Genomic DNA, 19,902 nt, shown 5'->3' with positions numbered 1-19,902 from the left:
GACACCCCCCACTGCCTCTCCCTCCCAGTAAGCACAGCAACAAAGTGGATGGGTGGCCTGATGTGCATTGTTTCCCCTTCCTGCTTTCTGCCCCTGCTGCAGGGCTAATCTTACCATCAAACAGAATGAGCCAGCCCTCTCAGGCAGCAGATGCAGAGAGGCAAGGAGTAGCAGAGAGAAGGCCGAAGGTCAGGATTGCTTTTACTTAAAACTAACAGTGCACACAATGATTGTGTAAACCCAAACTAAGGCAAAGTTATCTGTTTAAAAAACTAGCTTGGCTATTTTACACATTTTAAAAGAGGGCGATCTACTCACATAGCAAAGTGATTTTTTTTAACCTTCTAAGTTTGCTTTAACAAATGCATAAAAACAACTCTCAATTTAAAACCACATATTACAGAAATCCCACCAGAACACACAACAGAAATACCATAAACATCACCATTTTTGCTGAAATGCCTGAAAAAACAATCAAGATCTTACCTGGATGGAGATGAAAGGCCAGCAATGTGGGTACCCACCAAATTTCGGAACCAGGAGCCTCCACAAAGAAGGTCTGCCTATGGGTCATTATCAAACATGTAGCTCACAGGGGTGGGACATTAAGAGGGGCTTCCCTTATGTACCTCTCTGTATACTGAAGTATATCAATGAGCCACCAAAAGATGCATAGGTTAGGCTGACCTGTAAGGTAACAAAGCCATCTTCATGGTGGTTCCTCTATTATGAAATTCTCTTCCATCTAAAGTCCATCAGATCCATCTCTTAGTCCTTTCAGGAGGATGGTAAAGACCTCCACCCCTCCCTTCAGCCTTCAAGTAAGTTTGTCACAATTTCCCCTCACATTTTAACTGGCATCTATCTGTTGGTTATTGCTAGTTTTGAGTGCCTCAACAACAGTGTGAGCCTCAGGCCTTTTGTCTACATGATGCTGCAAGAAACTGTACAGATGAGTCAGACTTACTATGCTTCACATGGCTCCGCAAAGGCTGGCTCTTCCGTTTCCCTGAAGAATGAAAACATTGAGGTATTTCAGTTCCTAATGGTACTATTCAGGAGAACATTGCCAGGATGAAAAATAATAATGCTGATTTCTATTTCAGTTAAGCAGGCCACGGTTTTCTATTCTGTTCTCCATCATTTTTAAAATAAAAACATTTCACCAATTAACTGAAGACGACTGACTAAGCTGCAAAGCGTGTGGGCTCTTTAATAAAATAGTTCAAAGCAGTGCTATTTTTCTAGAAAGGAGGTGCCAGAACTCATCTTGACCACCTCCCTTGTTTTCTTATAATGCCAATGGTGCCCACCTGAGAGGTGCCGGAACTGAGTTCTGGAGAGTTCCGGCTGAAAAAAGAGCCCTGGTTTACAGCCTGGTTCTATGCATACTTACGCTCACTATGTTTTCGGGCAGGGTGTTGTTCCCAAGGTAGCGTGCACAGGGTTAGTCTTAGGTTATGTACACACTACGAGCTTAAAATGCAGCTAGGTCATTCTTTTTCTCAATTTGGACCGAAGCTGGTTTAGGGAAAAATGCATCAAAGTGCAGGCACAGGATAGATATGAGTAGTGGCTAATGTCGTGTGCATACTGCTTCCCAAACCAGTGGTGGGAACACACACTGGATGCAGAGTAAATGGGTACACAGCCTCTGTTGGCTAACAATTAAGAGTCCAGTTTTCCAGGAAGCGCTTCAGTTTCAAATTACCTTGCAATATTTCCAGGTTGTAAACTGCAAGGGCAGCTTTGAAAGGGCTTAGAATCAGCTAGTGCAGGAGTATTTCTACATTGCCTCAGGTTCTTTGGGACTAGATGGTCCTTTGAGACACCCTCATGTGAGCTCTACTGATGTACTGAAGTCAGGATCAAGCTAGATGTGATTGCATCAGTCCCATTTTTTCCCCATCTTTCCCATCCACAGGTAAAATGGGTGGGAGGATTTGCAAGAAATATAGACTATGCCTTAATCTGTATGAATCAAGGTCTTCCTCCTCCAGTGAGGCATAGCTCTGGTACACTAATGTACAACTTGTAGCCTTAGTCATGGTTGCCCCCAAATGGAAGCAGTCGAGATAAAAAGAGACAGAATGATATAACAGTTTGAGAGCTTAGTGGTTCAAATCCCTATTCAGCCATGATTGGCTGACCTTGGCTCAAAACTGACTCTCAGTCTGACAGCAGCTTCTGCTCTCCAGCCATTGAGTTCCTATTGGTGAAGTATCAATAACTCAAGTGGACATAGCTGTGAAAGATCCACTCCTCCCATCACATTCACCTGCGGGGCAGTAACACAACCCCAGTACAGTGGTACCTCAGGTTACATACGCTTTACGTTAAATACGCTTCAGGTTACAGACTCCGCTAACCCAGAAATATTACCTCGGGTTAAGAACTTTGCTTCAGGATGCGAACATAAATTGTGCAGTGGCGGCACAGCGGCAGCAGGAGGCCCCATTAGCTAGAGTGTTCAGGTTAAGAACACTTTCAGATTATACCTCTGTATACCTGAAGGAGCGTCTCCACCCCCATCGTTCAGCCTGGACACTGAGGTCCAGCTCCGAGGCAGATGCTGTCTTGCAGGGATGTGCAACCAGTAGATTGCAATCTACCGGCAGATCCCTGGCTGACCTGGTAGATTGTGGGATCCTTATCATGTACAAAAAGTTATGGGGAAAAGTTAAAAAACTCTGTGCAATCCTCCCCAATGGGTAGATCACTGCCATTTTTTTTTTACTGGGAGTAGATCACAGTCTCTTGGGAGTTGGACATGCCTGCTGTATTGTTATCAATGAAGGAAGGTCTTTAAATGGAACGAATGCATGCATGCTTGCAATACATTTCTCAACAGAGGAGCCACCTTTGTAGGTAAAACTACCAAAGATCTCGTGGCACTTATGAGATTGATTGTGGCAGAAACATTTGTGTAATGACCTTACTGCACCATCAGATGCATGAAATGTGCAAACAGAAGAACCAAAAGACCATGAAATTTGTTTTTGTGGCATTTAAATGCAAACACACACAAGGTAAACCTAGTGACCATTCAAATCAAACTAATGGGTGGTGATAGCACAGTTGCTTTAGCTGAACTAATGTAATACTTGTAGTAAAAGAAAAGGCTATTACTTTAATTGAGCCATAATTGAATAGAATTGGGTGGCTAAGGATGTTCTAGTTATTTCAGTGAAGACAACTCAATGGAGGTAACATATATGTTTTGCCATGCGTAGATTAGCTTTTGTCATCCACAGCAGTGTAAAAGGTCTATGTAAATTCAGACTGGAACCCACATAGGGAAGATTTTAGAGTTGTTCCATTTATTGTTTTATGATTATTTTGTTACATGATTATTACTATTTAAATTACAAAATTCTTTTAAACCCCCAAGTAAAGGTTGTTGGCTCATAACAAAAATTCCAAAGTGCATATTAGGGAAATTCCTTTACTAAGCCAACAGAAAGGTGTGCAAGCGTGTGTTTTTCAACATCTTGTCTGATAAAACGTTTAAGGGGTATGTGTACATATGCTCAGAAGCTTTCACAGAATTCTGTTTCATTTCTGTTGGCCTCCTCAAGGAATTGCCCTAAATTGTTTTTGCATTCATCGCAAAAACATTTTCATCCTCACGGATTGCCTGAAAGCTTCCTTCACTTCCTTGTTCCTGAGGCTGTAGATTAGAGGATTCAACATTGGGACCACCACTGTGTAGAACACGGAAGCCACTTGGTCCCGACCCAACGAGTAGCTTGTATTGGGACGCAGATATGTGAATATCAGAGTCCCGTAGAAGACCGTGACGGCTGTAAGGTGAGAGGTGCAGGTGGAGAAGGCCTTGTGTCTGCCTTGAGCTGATCGGATCTTCAGGATGGCAGCCAGAATGAACACGTAAGAGAAGACAATGATGAACAAGGATCCAATGGTAGTGAAGCCAGCGAGGGAGGAAATGATCATTTCTGTGACATGGCTGTCGGAGGACAGCGTTAATAGGGGAGGAGTGTCACAGAAGAAGTGCCTGATGATGTTAGAGCCACAGAATGGCAACCTGCTTAAAAAACATACCGTTACCATGGCATTTGTGAAGCCAATGAAGCACGAGCCAGCAACCAACAGGATGCAGACTCTCTGCGACATAACTGCGGAATAGAGCAATGGGCTACAGATGGCCATGTAACGGTCATATGCCATGTTGGCCAGCAAGAAACACTCAGTGCACACCCAGGCCACAAAAAAGTAAAGCTGAGCAAAACATGCATTGTAGGAAATCAATTTACTTTGTGCTAGAAGGTTTATCAGCATCCTTGGCGTGATGACTGATGAGTAACAGATATCAACAGCGGACAAGTTGCATAGGAAGAAATACATGGGAGTGTGAAGCCGGGTGTTGACCCTGATTAACATGATCATCCCCAGATTCCCAATTAGGGTGATGATGTAGATCATGAGGAACACCATAAACAAGGGCAGCTGCAGTTCCGGACCTTCAGAGAATCCCAGGAGAATGAACTCAGTCACCACGGTGCAGTTTCCCTCTACAGCTGCTTCCATATTCTGAAATCTGCTAAATAACGAAGGGGGGAATTGTATCGGTCAGTTCTTAGTACTACATACGTCTTGGTGAATCATACTTAGAAATGAAGTTCTACATGAATGTCCTACTGCAGGGACAGGGCATCATTTTCAGTCTGAGGACCACATTCACTTCTGCGTAATGTTCCAGGGACCACATGCCTGTGGTGGCCAGGGCAGACACATGCTCACAGACCCCTCTTTCCATCCAATCCATCCATCCAAGCAAGACGCATTATTAGAGTTTGAGGGCACATTCCAGCCAGGCAAAACAACTCAAGGGTGCAAAGCAGGGCCAATGAGGGAGGTGTCCTGGGATGAGGGGATGTGGCTGAGGAGGGACTGCAAGTCCAGAGGGTTGCTTTTGGTCCCATCCCCACCGTTTTTATTATGTATTTTGTGTTTTTATCTTGAATTTGTATGCTATGAACCACCCTGAGATCTTTGGATGAAGGGCAGTATACAAATGTAATCAACACAAACAAACAAACAAACAAACAAACAAATAAATAAATCATTTGCAAGTGTTCAAAGCATTCCACATGTATCATCTATCTACAATCCTGACAACTGTCTATTTATAATCGTTACAACAACTGCATAAGGTAAGTCAGTATAATTATCTCTCATATTGCAGGTGTGGACGACTGCAGTTGACAGACAGTAGTTTGCACCTAGTGATTTCATAGGAAGGTTGAGATTTGAACTGGGGACTTCCTGATTCATAACTTGGTTTCATAAGGGATGTTTACATCTCACATTTAATGACCATGCAGTCTGTGTAGTACCCATATACACAACAGTTGAGGTGTAATTCTCAACAAGTGTACAGCCTGTGTACCTGTGTACAGAATAGCTGAGTTATACATAATAATTATAATGTTATAATAAGTTATATCATAATATATAATAAGTTATATAATATAATAAGTTATAATAGCCAGTGTGGTGTAGTGGTTAAGAGCGGTAGGCTCGTAATCTGGTGAACCGGGTTCGCGTCCCCGCTCCTCCACGTGCAGCTGCTAGGTGACCTTGGGCTAGTCACACTTCTCTGAAGTCTCTCAACCCCACTCACCTCACAGAGTGTTTGTTGTGGGGGAGGAAGGGAAAGGAGAATGTTAGCCGCTTTGAGACTCCCTAGGGTAGTGATAAAGCGGGATAGCAAATCCAAACTCTTCTTCTACAAATCAACAAAGTTTTACACAAATACTTGTTTGTGTGTGAAGTCAGCTTCTACCTTTGTTCAGTGTAACATGTGAACCAAGTTTTTTAGTCATGGCACTACAGCAGTTCAAATAACATGCTGAAAATGAAGCGAACAGGCTCACCTTTCACTCTGCAACAGGATCAGTGATAAAGGGCTTCATTAGCGAAGAACAGTCTTTAGAAGCTTGTTCTGCTCTGGCGTGAAGATCAGGGCTTGTCTTTCCCATGAACAGACAGAAGACTCCATTGTCCCAGAATAGCTAGTTTATGGGGTGTAGACTCTAAAATGAAGGAACACCCTGGTTTCTAATTCTTGTTGCAAATGTTCTGTTGTTTGGATGTTAATCTGCAATCATCTCCCAGTCCCCCAAGTATCTTATGATATATACCTTGATTCTGAAAGCTCAGGTCTGTAATGCAACTTCTATTGAGCAGACTCACAATCTGCAAGGTGCATGTTGTTCTTCATTCTCCAACCCAAAAGGGAGCTTGGATTCAAGTTAGGCAAACCTTGTTTGAAAACAAAACGTATTTCTTCACTTCAAGATGGCAACTGAGTAATTCCTAATCAGCTCATTATAACTTACTATATATACCAGCAGTGCAGCAGTTTATAATGGCACCCCTCACTCTGCAAAGCCAGATGTTGGTTCTCTCCCCACCCCCCATTGCAAGACTGATAAGATATTAAAATGGTAGTGGTGGATTTCTGAAGTGAAAGTAGTTTCCTGTCAAAAGAAAGGAATCAATATACCATCATAATCACCACCTCTAATTCCTTAATTTGCACCAGGCACTGTACAAAAATAAGAAGAAGAGTTCCTTGCCTTCAGAAGCTAAAGAAAAATGAGACAAAAGAAGAGGGAAGTTTATCAGACCCTGTTGGAGGAATTGCACCTTTGAAAGAGGAACTACGTAAATTTTAAAAGTTGAAGGTTTAGAGGTCAATTATACCAAACGACAACTTACATGCCTCAACATCAATTAGCATGACCAGGCTTCCTTAGCAACAGAGGCCAACCTCACCCTCTGGGAGGCTTTAAAAAGAAAAATTTAGGAGTCCTGGAGACTAAAGACCTGGCATGTGTTAGGTGGTAGAACTATGGTCCTCTTGGCAGACTCTTTTGCTCTCTTGGCTAAGGCACATTTTGGCCATCAAGATGTTGTTCCTACTGAGATTGCTCTATCTGTTCTAGATCCTTCCAGTTATGCTTCCCCTTACCTTATTACAGTAGTGGCAGTAGTCTTCTCCGTGAGAGAAATGGGAAAGGGTTTAACCGAACCTTACTTTATAAGACAGCAAAAGAGGGAGGAATGGGTGTTCTGAATCTCAGACTATATTGCAAGGCTTGTCAGCTTCACCAATTATTGCAAATTATTAGTCACAGTACAAATGTCTCTTGGCTCTCAATGGAATCCTAGAGGACACCAGCGCTACCTTTCATTCTTCCATCTCACCAATTCCTTCAGCATCTGGGGAATTTCCTTTTGCTTTCTATGCTACAGGTGTGGAGATGAAGCCGGGTTCACTTGTTTCCTTTGCCCCCCCCCCCGCAACACCCTCATCTGGATCATCCGTGGTTCTCCCAGCCTGAGTGGTACAGCCATTTTCTGAAGTGGGAAGGTGCCGGGATCCCATGTCTCTGTGACTTGTCTGTAAACGAGAAGCCAAAAACTCCTGCCAAGCTGTTGACTTCCCTGACTGATCCAAAGAACCACTGGCTTCATTCAGGGCTTTCAAGTCCACAGCTTTGCTAAGAAGTGGCATTCCACCACCAACTTCCATAGGCCTTTGAGGAAGAACGCTGGCACCGTTTGAGGCTAGTTTAGCAACAGGACGGGAAGCTGCACTGAAGGTTATCCATTGCTGGCATCTTACTCCAGTGAAGTTGAGCTATAGGACCTCATCTCTATCCTCAAATTGCTGGAGAGGCTGCTCTGCCAGGGATCTTACTCCCTTATGTGGCCCAACTCTAGGATATTGTATTTAACTGTATTTCTAAAATCACCAGTCCCCAAGTCTCCCTCCTTAGCCCTGCTGTCTCTCTTTGCTGGTCCTAAGCTACTTCACACAGCTCTCAGTGTCTTCCTTTTGGTTGCTGCTAGAATGACTGTGGCAGGAGGCTTTTGACTTTTCCTTTCGCTGACTGATAATAGTTGACTCTGCTGTTCAGCTCTGATGGAGAAGCTTGCTTATTTATTTATTTATTTATTTATTTATTTATTTATTTATTTCATGTATTGAATTCTTATACTGTCCTGTACCCGGAGGTCTCAGGGCAGTTCACAGAAAAGATCACAACATATATAATGAGAATAAAAACACACCCCAATAACCCCCCTCCCCCAGAAAAGAGCCACATTTTAAAAGGGTATAAGATGTCAAACAGACCAACCAAAGGCCTGGTTAAAAATGAATGTTTTGCCAGTGCTGGATTTCTGTATAAGCTCAACAGGCTATAGCTTAGGGCACCACTCTCTTGGGGCCCCCCCAAAAATTTAAAGGGATAAAAACCCTGGATGTACATTTCCAAAATATAAGATAAAAAACAAATAAAATAAAAAATAAATAAATAATAAAATAAAATAATACAGTTAGAACTTAATAATTATTTCACTATTAATATACTTCTTAATAGTATTTGACAATTAATATCCTTCTTCTTAATTGTATTTCAGTTCAACAAATACTTTGATAAAATACATATTTTGTTACGTGCAAATGGCTTTAAATACCTATTAGGTCCATAAATTACCATATAGCATATATCCAACACAAAAAACAGTGACAATTTGTTGTTGACAAAGGACAGCTGAACATATAAAGGCCCCATTACCTTCAGTAGCTTAGGACCTCATCAGACCTAAATCTGGCCCTGCTGGCACCTAAAGGTGTGCAATGAAGGCGGCAGGCGAACTTCCCTGGGGGGAACATTCTACAGATGGGGAGCCTCTGCAGAGAAGGCCTATTCTCGTGCTGCCACCCTCTGCACCTCTCAAGGAGGAGGCACACAAAGAAGGGCTTCAAAAGATGATCTCAGGGGTCTGGGTAGGTTCATATGGAGAGAGGTGGTCCTTGAGGTATTGTGGTCCTGAGCCATTTAAGGCTTTATAGGTCAAAACCAGCACTGCCCAAGGATTAAGGCTTTCTGGGAAATGATCTATAACGAAATGAAAAAGGTATTTAAATATACCTTCCTGAAGAAACCAGAGGCCTTTCTCCTGGGCATGGTCGGCCAATTGGTGCCAAAGAAGGACAGAACTTTCTTTATGTATGCTACAACAGCAGCAAGAATACTTATTGCAAAGTACTGGAAGACACAAGACCTACCCACTCTGGAAGAATGGGAGATGAAGGTGATGGACTATATGGGATTGGCAGAAATGACTGGCAGAATCCGAGACCAGGGAGAAGAGTCGGCGGAAGAAGATTGGAAGAAATTTAAAGACTATTTACAGAAATATTGTAAAATTAAGGAATGTTAGAATGATGTTGGATAGAAATCAAGTGGTTTCCAGCTGTAATGCTTTAAGAGAATATGAAAAAATGGTTTAGAAATAGGTAAAAATTTAATGGTAAGGATTTGCTGAACTAACAATCTGAATTGGAATACAAAAAAGGGAGGTACGAGGAGGTCCGGGAAATAAGTTAAAGGAAAATAAGTAATGGAAATTCTGTGTGTTTCTAATTATTTTTATATTTTTGTATTTTTGTTATTTTTTCTTTTTCTTTTTATTGTATTATTACTGAAAATTTTAATAAATATTCTATAAAAAAACAACAAAAACAGCACTTTGAATTGGGCCTAGAAACTAATTGGTAGCCAGTGCAGTCGGACCAAGATCAGTGCAATATGCTCAAACTGTCTTGCTCCGGTGAGCAACCTGGCTGCTGAATTCTGCACTAGCTGACGTTTCTGAACCGTCTTCAGAGGCAGCCCTATGTATAACACATTACTCATATAAACCTTACACATAATTTAAGGCTGGCCAAAGGCGATGCCAAACGTTATACAGTTGAAACTGTTTCATTTCCCTTCCTTGCAGACACTAACTCTTCTTCTGGTGCTCAAAAGCCACCTGCTCTGTATGCTTGCTTTTGGAGAGACTTCTTTGCTAACCTGCCCGCTGCTTGTGTACCTCCTTTATGTACTTTATTCAACAGGGAAAACAATGAGAGGCCTGCATTTGCGACTTTGTTATTCTTTACTCTTTGTTGTACACTTTTGAAAATCAATATAACACATTGATATGAAACAGAGAGAGAGGTTTGATGGAAAGAGGAAAACTTAAGCAAACTTTAAAAAGCTTCCCCCTTATTTATAAGCCATGCAGTTCACGCTTACATCAAACATTATTTACAAAAATAAATTTATTTCATGCCTTATGCCTCCCACATTTGTAATGCAATAACTTATAAAGCATGACCACCTCTCAGCAAATTTTGTATTACAGAGGATACCATTTGTCTTATAAACCAAATCTGTCAACTTGTCCATTCCTGCTATTTCAAGACACTCCAAAAGTCAATCTTGTACCAACTGTCCAGTACAGCTCTCATTTTCTCCAGTTTCTCAGATAAGCTCATATGTTTCAAATCAATAACCCACTAATTAATATTTCAAATACTTTTGACATCTTCTGCCAGTTTCATCCACAAGTATCAGGTTTGTTTGTTTAATATGACCAATTCAAAATGATGTGCAATGCATTATTTATCTTGCATTAAAAGCCTTACTATTGAGATGATCTCTGTCTTATACTGTACCAGGTCGTCCCTGCCCCCCAGCTATGGATAAACAGAAGTTGGGTCTTGTTGCAGAACCTGGAACACTGTTTCATACAACCTGCAATTGGAAGATACACCACAGAGGCACCAGCTTGTTCTGCATACCATTCTGATGAGTCTGGTTTTTTTTTTAATTTCAAAACTTGGTTCTCAGCCAATAACATTTTTACCTTGTATTTTATCTTGTGAGCCGCCCTGAGAATTTATGATGAAGGGCAGTAGAGAAGTATAACAAACAAACAAACAAACAAACAAACAAACAAACAAATTAAAAAAATAAAATTTGATGTTAAAAAGTGGTGACTTGTCAAAGATGCAAACCTTTTTTCATAAGCTGATAATGGTAGTATGCAACCACAGTGGGAATGGGCAGCATCGGTAATAGCTCCAGTTAATGACTTGCAGCAATCTGCATGCACCACCAACTTTCTATGTGTCTCCACCTTTTGCATATGGAGATATGGCCCTGAAAAATGCATAACCATTGGCAGTTCAGCTAATAAAGAGCCAGAAGCCAACAGAAGCTGTGCCATCTAATCTAAAATTATTGCATCAGTTGTATGTGTGTGTGATGACGGGATTATCAGTTTGAGGGGTTGTTCTTACGGAAAGATACTTAAGAAAAAGACTGAAGGCAAGAGGAAGCCTAACTCATGACTAGGGTATGGTTGAGTGGCAGGCACAGCAGCATGTGGCTTGTCAGCACTCCTCAACAGTAATGTGGGGTATTGCATCCTTTATTAGTAATGGATAGAGAAGCAGAATACCGTCGAGTATAACCTCCACATAGTTTCTTTACCTGGTACTTGATCCTTTAAAATCTAAACGGGCCTAGAATTGAAAAACTTCCCATTCCTTTGGTTTGAAAAGGCTGAGTGAATACATTTTAAAAACTAGCCGCTAGATGTCACCAAAGATCCATCTATAGGCCGTCTGTGCAATGTTATTCACAATATAGGAGATTCAAGCTATTGTTTCTGAACTCTAAGCTAGTGATATACAATAGTTGTTCCTCCAAGCTTCTTTTTTCAAAGCCTTTTTGTTCTGTGGTGCCCTTTCGGTTTCACTCTTTACATGAGCTAAATAGGTGCAGCTGCATTTACACATATTTGTCTCCTATTATTTTTGACCCTCTTTCCTCCAGGCGCTCCACTCCTCTTCTCCTTTTCCTTCTTACAAAATTTGGGTCAGGGACATGTCTCTGTTGCTTATGTTGCACTGTAAAGCACCTTGTACAGTGGTACCTCAGGTTAAGAACTTAATTCGTCCTGGAGGTCCGTTCTTAACTGAAACTGTTCTTAACCTTAGGTACCACTTTAGCTAATGGGGCCTCCCGCTGCCGCCGCGAGATTCCTGTTCTCATCCTGAAGCAAAGTTCTTAACCCGAGGTACTATTTCTGGGTTAGCGGAGTCTGTAACCTGAAGCGTATGTAACCTGAAGTGTCTGTAACCCAAGGTACCACTGTATAATGATGGAGACTTGAGAAACAGCATAGAGCCTTAGGAACTTGAGCCAAGCAACTCCAAAGGAGGATGATCTAAGCCAGGGGTTGGGTACATATGACCCTCCAAATGTTGCTGGGCTACAAGCCCCCATCAGTCCCTAACCATTGGCCATGTTGGCTGAGGCTAATGGGAGTTGGGAGTCCCGACAACATCAAGAAGGCCACAGTCCACTACTACCGCCAACCTTGGCTTAAAGCATGGGCCTGTAAAACATGAAGGCACCTCCAATGGTGCTAAAAAGGAAATAATAATAATAATAATAATAATAATAATAATAATAATAATAACAACAATAATAATAATTTATTTATACCCCACCAATCTGACTGGGTTACCCCAGCCACTCTGGGTGGCTTCCAACATATAAAAAAAACATAATAAAATACATGAAGAAACATCCCTATACTGAGCTGCCGTCAGGTGTCTTCTAAAGGTTGTGTAGTTACTTACCTCCTTGGCTCAGGGGTCGCTTAACTCCATACACTCCAACATTTCTCTGATGAAAATAGGGACATCCTACGGAAAAGTAGGACATTCAAATCAGAAACCAGGATGGATTATGTAAATCCAGGATTGTCCCTGGAAAATAGGGACACTTGGAGGGTCTGGAATCCCAGGAAGTTGTGCCTTCATAGACCCACCCCTGTCACTGCTGGGGTTGTGTGGCTGTTGCGGCTGTGGTGGATGCAGCTTCCGTCGTGATCTGGTGGGCAGCGGTGGAGGAAGCCGCTTGGGCACCTGGGGCGGTGCGCCCAGGGGCAGGGCGAACCGTCCATAGGGGCGGGGCACACCGTGAGGCCTCTGGAGTCTGCCTGCCTCCTCCCACTCAGCTGCCCTACAGCTGGGGGGAGGCAGCAGGCAGACCGTTTGGGCAGTGCCCAAGCCGCCGTGTCTCTCCGAGGAGAAACGTGTGACTTGGGCGCGCTGCAGGCCCCATGGTGAGTGCTGCCCGGCATTTTGTCACCCCCCTCAGTGGTGACACCCAGGGCAGCCCGCACCCACTGCACCCCCCCTTCCTCCGCCCCTTCTTGTGGGATCTCATAGAGCTCTCATGAGATCTTTTTTTCAGGCAGTGAAACTAAATGGGCCACCCTGGCAGTGGGAATGCATTTTCTGTTTACCAGAGAGCAGCAGGCTTGTTCAAGACAGGGCAGACCCACAAGCTTCACCCTCCAACACTTTGCCACAACTCCTTCCCCCTGCCAAATATCAGCGATCTGAGGTGACTACAGCCACATTCACATCATACATTGAATGTGCTATGAAATCAAGGCTTCCCTTAAATAATTTGGGGAGCTGTAGTTCGTTAAGCTTGTTGAGCCTTATGAGGAGACCCCCTACCCCCCCAAGCTACAACTCCCAGTGTGGTTTATCAATCCCTCTTCACAGGTAGCTCTGGAAATTGTAGCTCTTTGAGGGGAATAGGGTTCTCCTGGCATCTCTCAGCACCCATAACAAACTACAGTTCCCAGGATTCTTTGGGGGATGCCAAGTAGTCTTGCTTGGAGTACTGCAATGTGCTCTACATGGGGCTACCTTTGAAGGTGACCCAGAAACTACAACTATTCCAGAATGTGGCAGCTAGACTGGTGACTGGGAGCGGCCGCCGAGACCACATAACACCGGTCTTGAAAGACCTACATTGGCTCCCAGTACGTTTCCGAGCACAATTCAAAGTGTTGGTGCTGACCTTTAAAGCCCCCAACGGCCTCAATCCAGTATACCTGAAGGAGCATCTCCACTCCCATCGTTCTGCCTGAACACTGAGATCCAGTGCTGAGGGCCTTCTGGCAGTTCCCTCGCTACAAGAAGCCAAGTTACAGGGAACCAGGCACAGGGCCTTCTCGGTAGTGGCACGCCCTCCCACCAGATGTCAAAGAGAAAAACAACTACAGTGGTACCTCAGGATGCGAACGGAATCTGTTCTGGAGCCCCGTTTGCATCTTGAATGGAAAATAAGATGTGCGTCTGCATGTGCGTGGGTTGCGTTTCGCTGCTTCTGTGCAAGCGCGTAACGTCATTTTGAGTGTCTGCGCATGCGCGAGCAGTCGAAACCCAGAAGTAACATGCTCCATTACTTCCGAGTTGCCGCGGAGCGCAACCCGAAAGTGCTCAACCTGAAGCACATTCAACTCAAGGTATGACTATACCTGACTTTTAGAAGACACCTGAAGGCAGCCCTGTTTAGGGAAGCTTTTAATGTTTAATAGACTATTGTATTTTAATATTCTGTTGGAAGCCACCCAGAGTGGCTAGGGAATAAATGATAAATTATTATTATTATTATTATGACTCTTTAAAGTGATATCATACTGTTTTAAATATATGGTGTGAATATGGCCTACCTTAGTCTGTGTAATGGTAGGGTGGCCTTGCTGCAACTCACATTTCCTATGGATGGAGAATGCCTTTCCTACAGGAATGGGGAAATGTTTGCCATTGGGGTGGGCTTTATTCTGAGTCTGAGGAACTCATGGCTGAAGTTTCAGCTTAGAGTAGGATGAATTAATGTCCCTTTCCCATAACTTCTGCTGTGTTCTAGCAAATACACCATGCTTTGATTTGCATATAGCTGCTTTCTATAAGCAACTCTCAGTTTAAACTCTATGTTCTGTGATTTTTCCCTGTGGGGTCAGCAGGGGATAGGACAAATGGCAGGCCCAGACTGGGAAGATGGGGGCGTGTGGCTAACAAGAATGGTACTCATACTCAGAGGTGATTTACTCTGTCATGTAAATCTTCTAGAATAGAAGATAGAAGTGCATGATTAATGTTCTGTGTAGTCTCGGAGTTGGAGATCATACAAGTAGTTTTTCTTCCCCTTACCAATCTCTCCTAGGGAATTTTCTGTAGCCAATTCTTGCTCCCTTCTTGGGAACGAAGACATGCACCATGGAGATTGCGTGCACTGCTTCAGCCTAATGGTCCCAACTCTGGCAAGAAAACAAAAATGAAAACTCCAGGGGTTTTCCCCTTTGAGTGCTTCTGCCTCTGGATTTGAGGTGATCAGTTTAAGGTAATTGACTCATATCTCCGGCAACTGTGTCAACTCCCAGCTATACTAATAAGCCCTCGAGGGCATGATTAAAAAGTTATCGCTTGCCAGCCTGCCATTATGTAACTTATGCGAGAAGTCTGAAAGTTCTGGCAAATTGGCTCCTCAGTGCCTTGTTAAAATTCAACTCTGTTTCAAAGACATTACTTTAAATTAGAGAAAGGCAGATGCAGGTTCTCTGGAACGAATGCTGGTTTGGACATGACACCTTGGCATGCCTGTGCATCATGACAAAAATGACCCATGACCCCCCCTCCTTATCTTGCTCAGATCTGCCCCCTACTTTCCCACAGCATGGTTCTGTCCCTGTAAGCTAATCACACCAGATAAAATGGGCTAGTTCATATTCTCACCAGGGTGGTCCCTCTATGCATTAAATTATTTTTTTAAATTTATTTTTCATTTTTCACACCACACAGAAAACAACTCAACTCCCAACACATCAATCACTTTTCTTAAAAATATCAAATCAAATTCTTATAGTCCCCCTCCCCCCATATTGCCATGAGTTCTCTAGAGGTTTATAAGCACAATCTTCTTAATGCATGTAATCCAAAAATGGTTGCCACACTTTATAGAACTGATAGAGGTTAGAATTCCCGTTGGTCACACGAATCTGTTATGTCTTCTCAGCCAGGGCTCTTGTCCATGTTCTGGAGTACTATGCTTCAATGTTCAAGCCCAAGGTAGTGTGCAATCGCATGGTTATTTTCATACATGCCACCATAAGGAGGAATGTTAAAAGTACTTTATGAACAATTGGTGGAATAGACATGTCCTTTATTCCAAGTAAAGTAAGCTGAAGGGGAAGTTTGTAGGCCCGCTTTGTATATTAAACTCAATTCTTTGAACACCAAAGCCCAACATAGGTGAACAGATTTGCAAAACTACCATATATGTATGTAAACTCCCCTCCAGCAGGCTGATGCTGCCCCTGGCCTCATGTGGGATATTTGCAAGGGGGAAAGATGCCACCTATGTAAGTTTCAAAAAGTCTGCTCCCCTTCCCCGGGGGGGGGGGGCAGCATTGCAGGAGGGCCTGTGGGCCTCCCGGTGACCCGGCTGTGGGCGGAGGGATGACACCCACATTACTGGGACTCCCTGCCGTGTCACACCCCTTGGCTGACCAATCAGGATGGCTAGGGTGTGTGGCCGCCTGCTGTTTAACTGGGCCAAAACTGCTTTTAAACCCCCCCCCCACAAAAAAGGCATGTTCCATTTTTCATTAGAGATTATCACATGACATAAGTTTTGCTTATGCTAATTTAGATGTATATATGCTTCTGGGCAAATTAAGATGATGAGTGGCTCAATTGTAAGGCACTTTGCAATGTGCCCAGCTGCCCTGTAAGCCAGTGTTTCCCAAACTTTTTTGGGCAACGGCACACCTGTTTACTGAAAAAAAATCTCACGGCACACCACCATTAAAGCCCCGCCCCGTGACGTCAGCGCGCAGCGTCACGCCGGGAGGGACGCACGAAAGTGAAAGTTTTTTCCCTCCCCCTTGCCGGGGAACCTCCAAGCTTTGGGGGTGGGAGGAGGCAGCAGAGCGAGGGACTGAGGGACGGCGGCAACTGAGGCGGCGGCGGCTGTTGTGGTGGTGGCGGCGATAGCGGGCGGAGGAGGGGGTGGCGGCGGGGCTTGAGGAGCCGTCGCCGGGAGTTGCTGCTGCTGTTGTTGCTGCTGCTGCCCGGACATGCCGGCCTCCTCCTCCTCCGCTGTCTCGCGCTCCTCCCTTTTGTACGCGCTGCCCCGCCGCTCGGCACCACCACCGCGGAGCCGCCCCCGGCTCGACGCGGATCCTCGCCGCCGCCGCCTCTCACCGCCCGACTCGCCCGCCTCCCTCCCACGGCACACCAGCCAATGTCTGACGGCACAGTAGTGTGCCGCGGAACACCGGTTGGGAAACACTGCTGTAAGCAATGTAAATATAATGTAATGTAATGTAATGTAATAACAGGTACACAGAATAATTTTAAACGGGAGGCAAACGCAATGCCCAACACAAAGGGCAAAGGGCTTGGGTTTCCCCTGGCAATGCCACTGCTAGCAGGCCAGCAATGGAATGTCTATTGGAATGGTTCATATAACCCTTTCCCCTTAAAAATAAAAGGGAGTGGGGCTGGGCAGACTTAACTGAATGCATTTATTTATTATTTATTTATTAAATTTATATATTTAAAGTAAACAATACCTCTCACAGTTTAATAGGTTTAATTAGCCAAAGGTTTGGGAGAAGGTTTGGGAGAAGAGGAATGTTTTCACCTGGCATCTAACAATATGTACTCTCCTTGGGGAGAGTATTCCACAAACGGGAAGCCACCAGAGAAAAGGCCCATTCTCAGTTGCCACCCTCCAGACATCTTGTGGAGGAGGCACACAAAGAAGTGCCTCAGATGATGATCTCAGGTCTGGGTTAGGTCCTATGGGGAGAGGCAGTCCTTGAGGTATTACAGTCCTGAGCCATTTAAGGCTGTATAGGTCAAAACCAGCACTTTGATTTGAGCCCATTAGCAGCCAGTGCAATCAGGACAGGATTGGTGGTATATGTTCAAACCATATTGTCCCGGCGAGCAACCTGGCCTCTGGCCACTGAACACTGCACGAGCTGAAGTTTCAGAACTGTCTTCAGAGCCAGCCTCATATATAACACATTGCAGTAATCTAGCCTAAAGGTTACCAGAGCACATAAGAGTCAACTCCTAGGGGCAGTGGGGGCTTTGGCCCCCATAATAAAATATATGAGGGGGCTAGACCCACACAAAGTTGAGGGGCATTCCCATTTAAATGGTGTTTGTGCACTGTGTCATTTGATCAGTTTTGTGGGGTGGGTTTTACCTGGGCCCCCACAATATTTTATTCAAGTTGGCACCCCTGCCAGAGCATAGTTGACTGTCAGGGACTGGCCAGATGAGGAAGAGTGGTGGAGACCACCATCCCAGGAGGCTTCTGGGTAGGAGGCAAATGAAGATAGCTGTCAGGATGCTGTCAGCGGCTCCCGGGCTGGTTGCCCAGGAAAGTATAAAGACAAGGAAGTTTCTTACAGACCTTTTTTATTTCAAATTTTACACTGGGAAGCTATAGAACCCCGACTTTTGGATAAAGGCATTGTCCTGAGTGAGTCTCCACTTCCCGTTTCTCCCATTCCTTATTTATCATCATCATCATCATCATGATCCCCTCCTCTATGGGTGCTGCTAAGTGCCCTTTGTCTTTGAGCTCTTTGCTCTCCTACTTTTAAGGCTTGCCGGGTTCTGGAATGCTTTCTAATGACAATTTGTCAGCCAGCTGCTGCTCTGGCTCTCCCATTATTTCCCAGCTTTCCCCCTCATCTGCCTCTGAGCTGTGACCTCCCTCAAATCCCTGTTGCAAATATATAATGTCTTCTTCCTCCTCCTCCCTAGAAGGGTCAGGATGGGGAGGCGCTCTCCACCATTCCTCTGTTGAGATTTCCATTCCACCTTAAGGAGCAGACATGGAACTGTTGTGTGTCACATGTCTGTTTACATACCACCACAGTCTGCTGGGAACTTCCGCTGTGTTTATAGCTTTTGCTTTTCTCCGTCTCTCTGTGAAGAAAAAGAGAGAGGCGACATGTTTCTTTGTCCTGATTTATGATTAAATCGAAAATCCAGATGAAATTAGAAAAAGCTTTCAGAGGCACTATAAACAACTATTCGAAAAAGAAAAAGAAGATGAAGGGAAGGTTGAAGAATATTTGGAACAGAATAGGCTGAAGGAAATGAGGAAAAAACTCAACTCAACACAAATATAACAATAGAAGAAATAAAAATGGCAATAAAACAAGCAGCAATTGGTAAGGCACCAGGCCCAAATGGCCTGACAGCCAAATATTATAAGAAATGCTCGGAACAATTGTCTGCACCTTTAGTGGAAGTGATGAATAGTATTTTAGAAGGGAATAAAGTTCCGGAGACCTGGAGAGAAGCTTATATCATCTTGCTTCCTAAAGCCAGACACAGATCCGACTCAAATTAAAAATTATAGGCCAATATCTTTCCTAAACAATGACTATAAATTAAAGGTAAAGGGACCCCTGACCATCAGGTCCAGTCGTGGCAGACTATAAATTATTTGCTAGTATTTTAGCTAATCGATATTGTTAAGGGTATCGGGTGGTTGCTCGAGAGCAATCAGGCCATATGTGTCACTAGTCTGTTCTAAAGCTTTCTTATTAGTGCAAAAAAACCAACAACAACGAAAAAACACCTTTGCAGTGCAGAGCGCCTCTATTCCATGTCTTGTTCATTCACTGGCAGAATCTGAGTGTGGGCGGTCCTTAAATCTTCCCCAGCAAAGTAGTTTCTTGACCCCCAGTCTGCGCCTCCCCTCTCTGCGCAAGGAAGGCTTGGGTAACGGGGGATCTCCCTCCTCCCCGCTTTGCTCAGGCAAGGTGTCCTTGCATCCTCCCAGCCTTGCATCCTCCGAGCCCTGCATCTCCTCCCCACTAGAGGTGTGGCTTCCTTCCTCCGCTGAGGAACTGCTGCTTCTCACAATCTTGGGGGGCTCTCTATAATCCATCCGCCTTTTCCCCTCTTGCCCCTGAGCCGATGGCAGTTCCCTGACAGATATAAACAAATATTAGGAGAGAGAATTGGGAAAAATCAAACCAGCTTTGTGCCTGGCTGTCAACTGAAAGATAATGTTGAAAACATCATTGACATAATCAAACTCTTGGATGCCAGAAGGGATAAACAAGCGGTGTTAATGTTCCTGGACGCTGAGAAGGCATTCGATAATGTGTCTTGGCACTTCA

At 44.0% G+C, this 19,902-nt stretch overlaps 1 protein-coding gene across 1 annotated transcript; it reads right to left on the bottom strand.

Annotated features, from left to right (window-relative positions):
* Positions 1-3,603: 3,603 nt before the first annotated feature.
* On the bottom strand, positions 3,604-4,548 carry LOC309356740 (olfactory receptor 5J3-like; the record flags this gene model as incomplete). Its single annotated transcript, XM_081888405.1, has 1 exon — positions 3,604-4,548. The coding sequence occupies one exon, from the start codon at positions 4,546-4,548 to the stop codon at positions 3,604-3,606; it is 945 nt and encodes a 314-aa protein (XP_081744531.1).
* Between the last annotated feature and the right edge of the window lie 15,354 nt (positions 4,549-19,902).

This window comes from Podarcis melisellensis (genome assembly GCF_964234715.1).
Source record: "Podarcis melisellensis genome assembly, chromosome: 1".
Classification (NCBI taxonomy): Eukaryota; Metazoa; Chordata; class Lepidosauria; order Squamata; family Lacertidae; genus Podarcis; species Podarcis melisellensis.
Note: the sequence above shows the minus strand (reverse complement) of the source record. Positions and strands in the feature narration are given on the sequence as shown.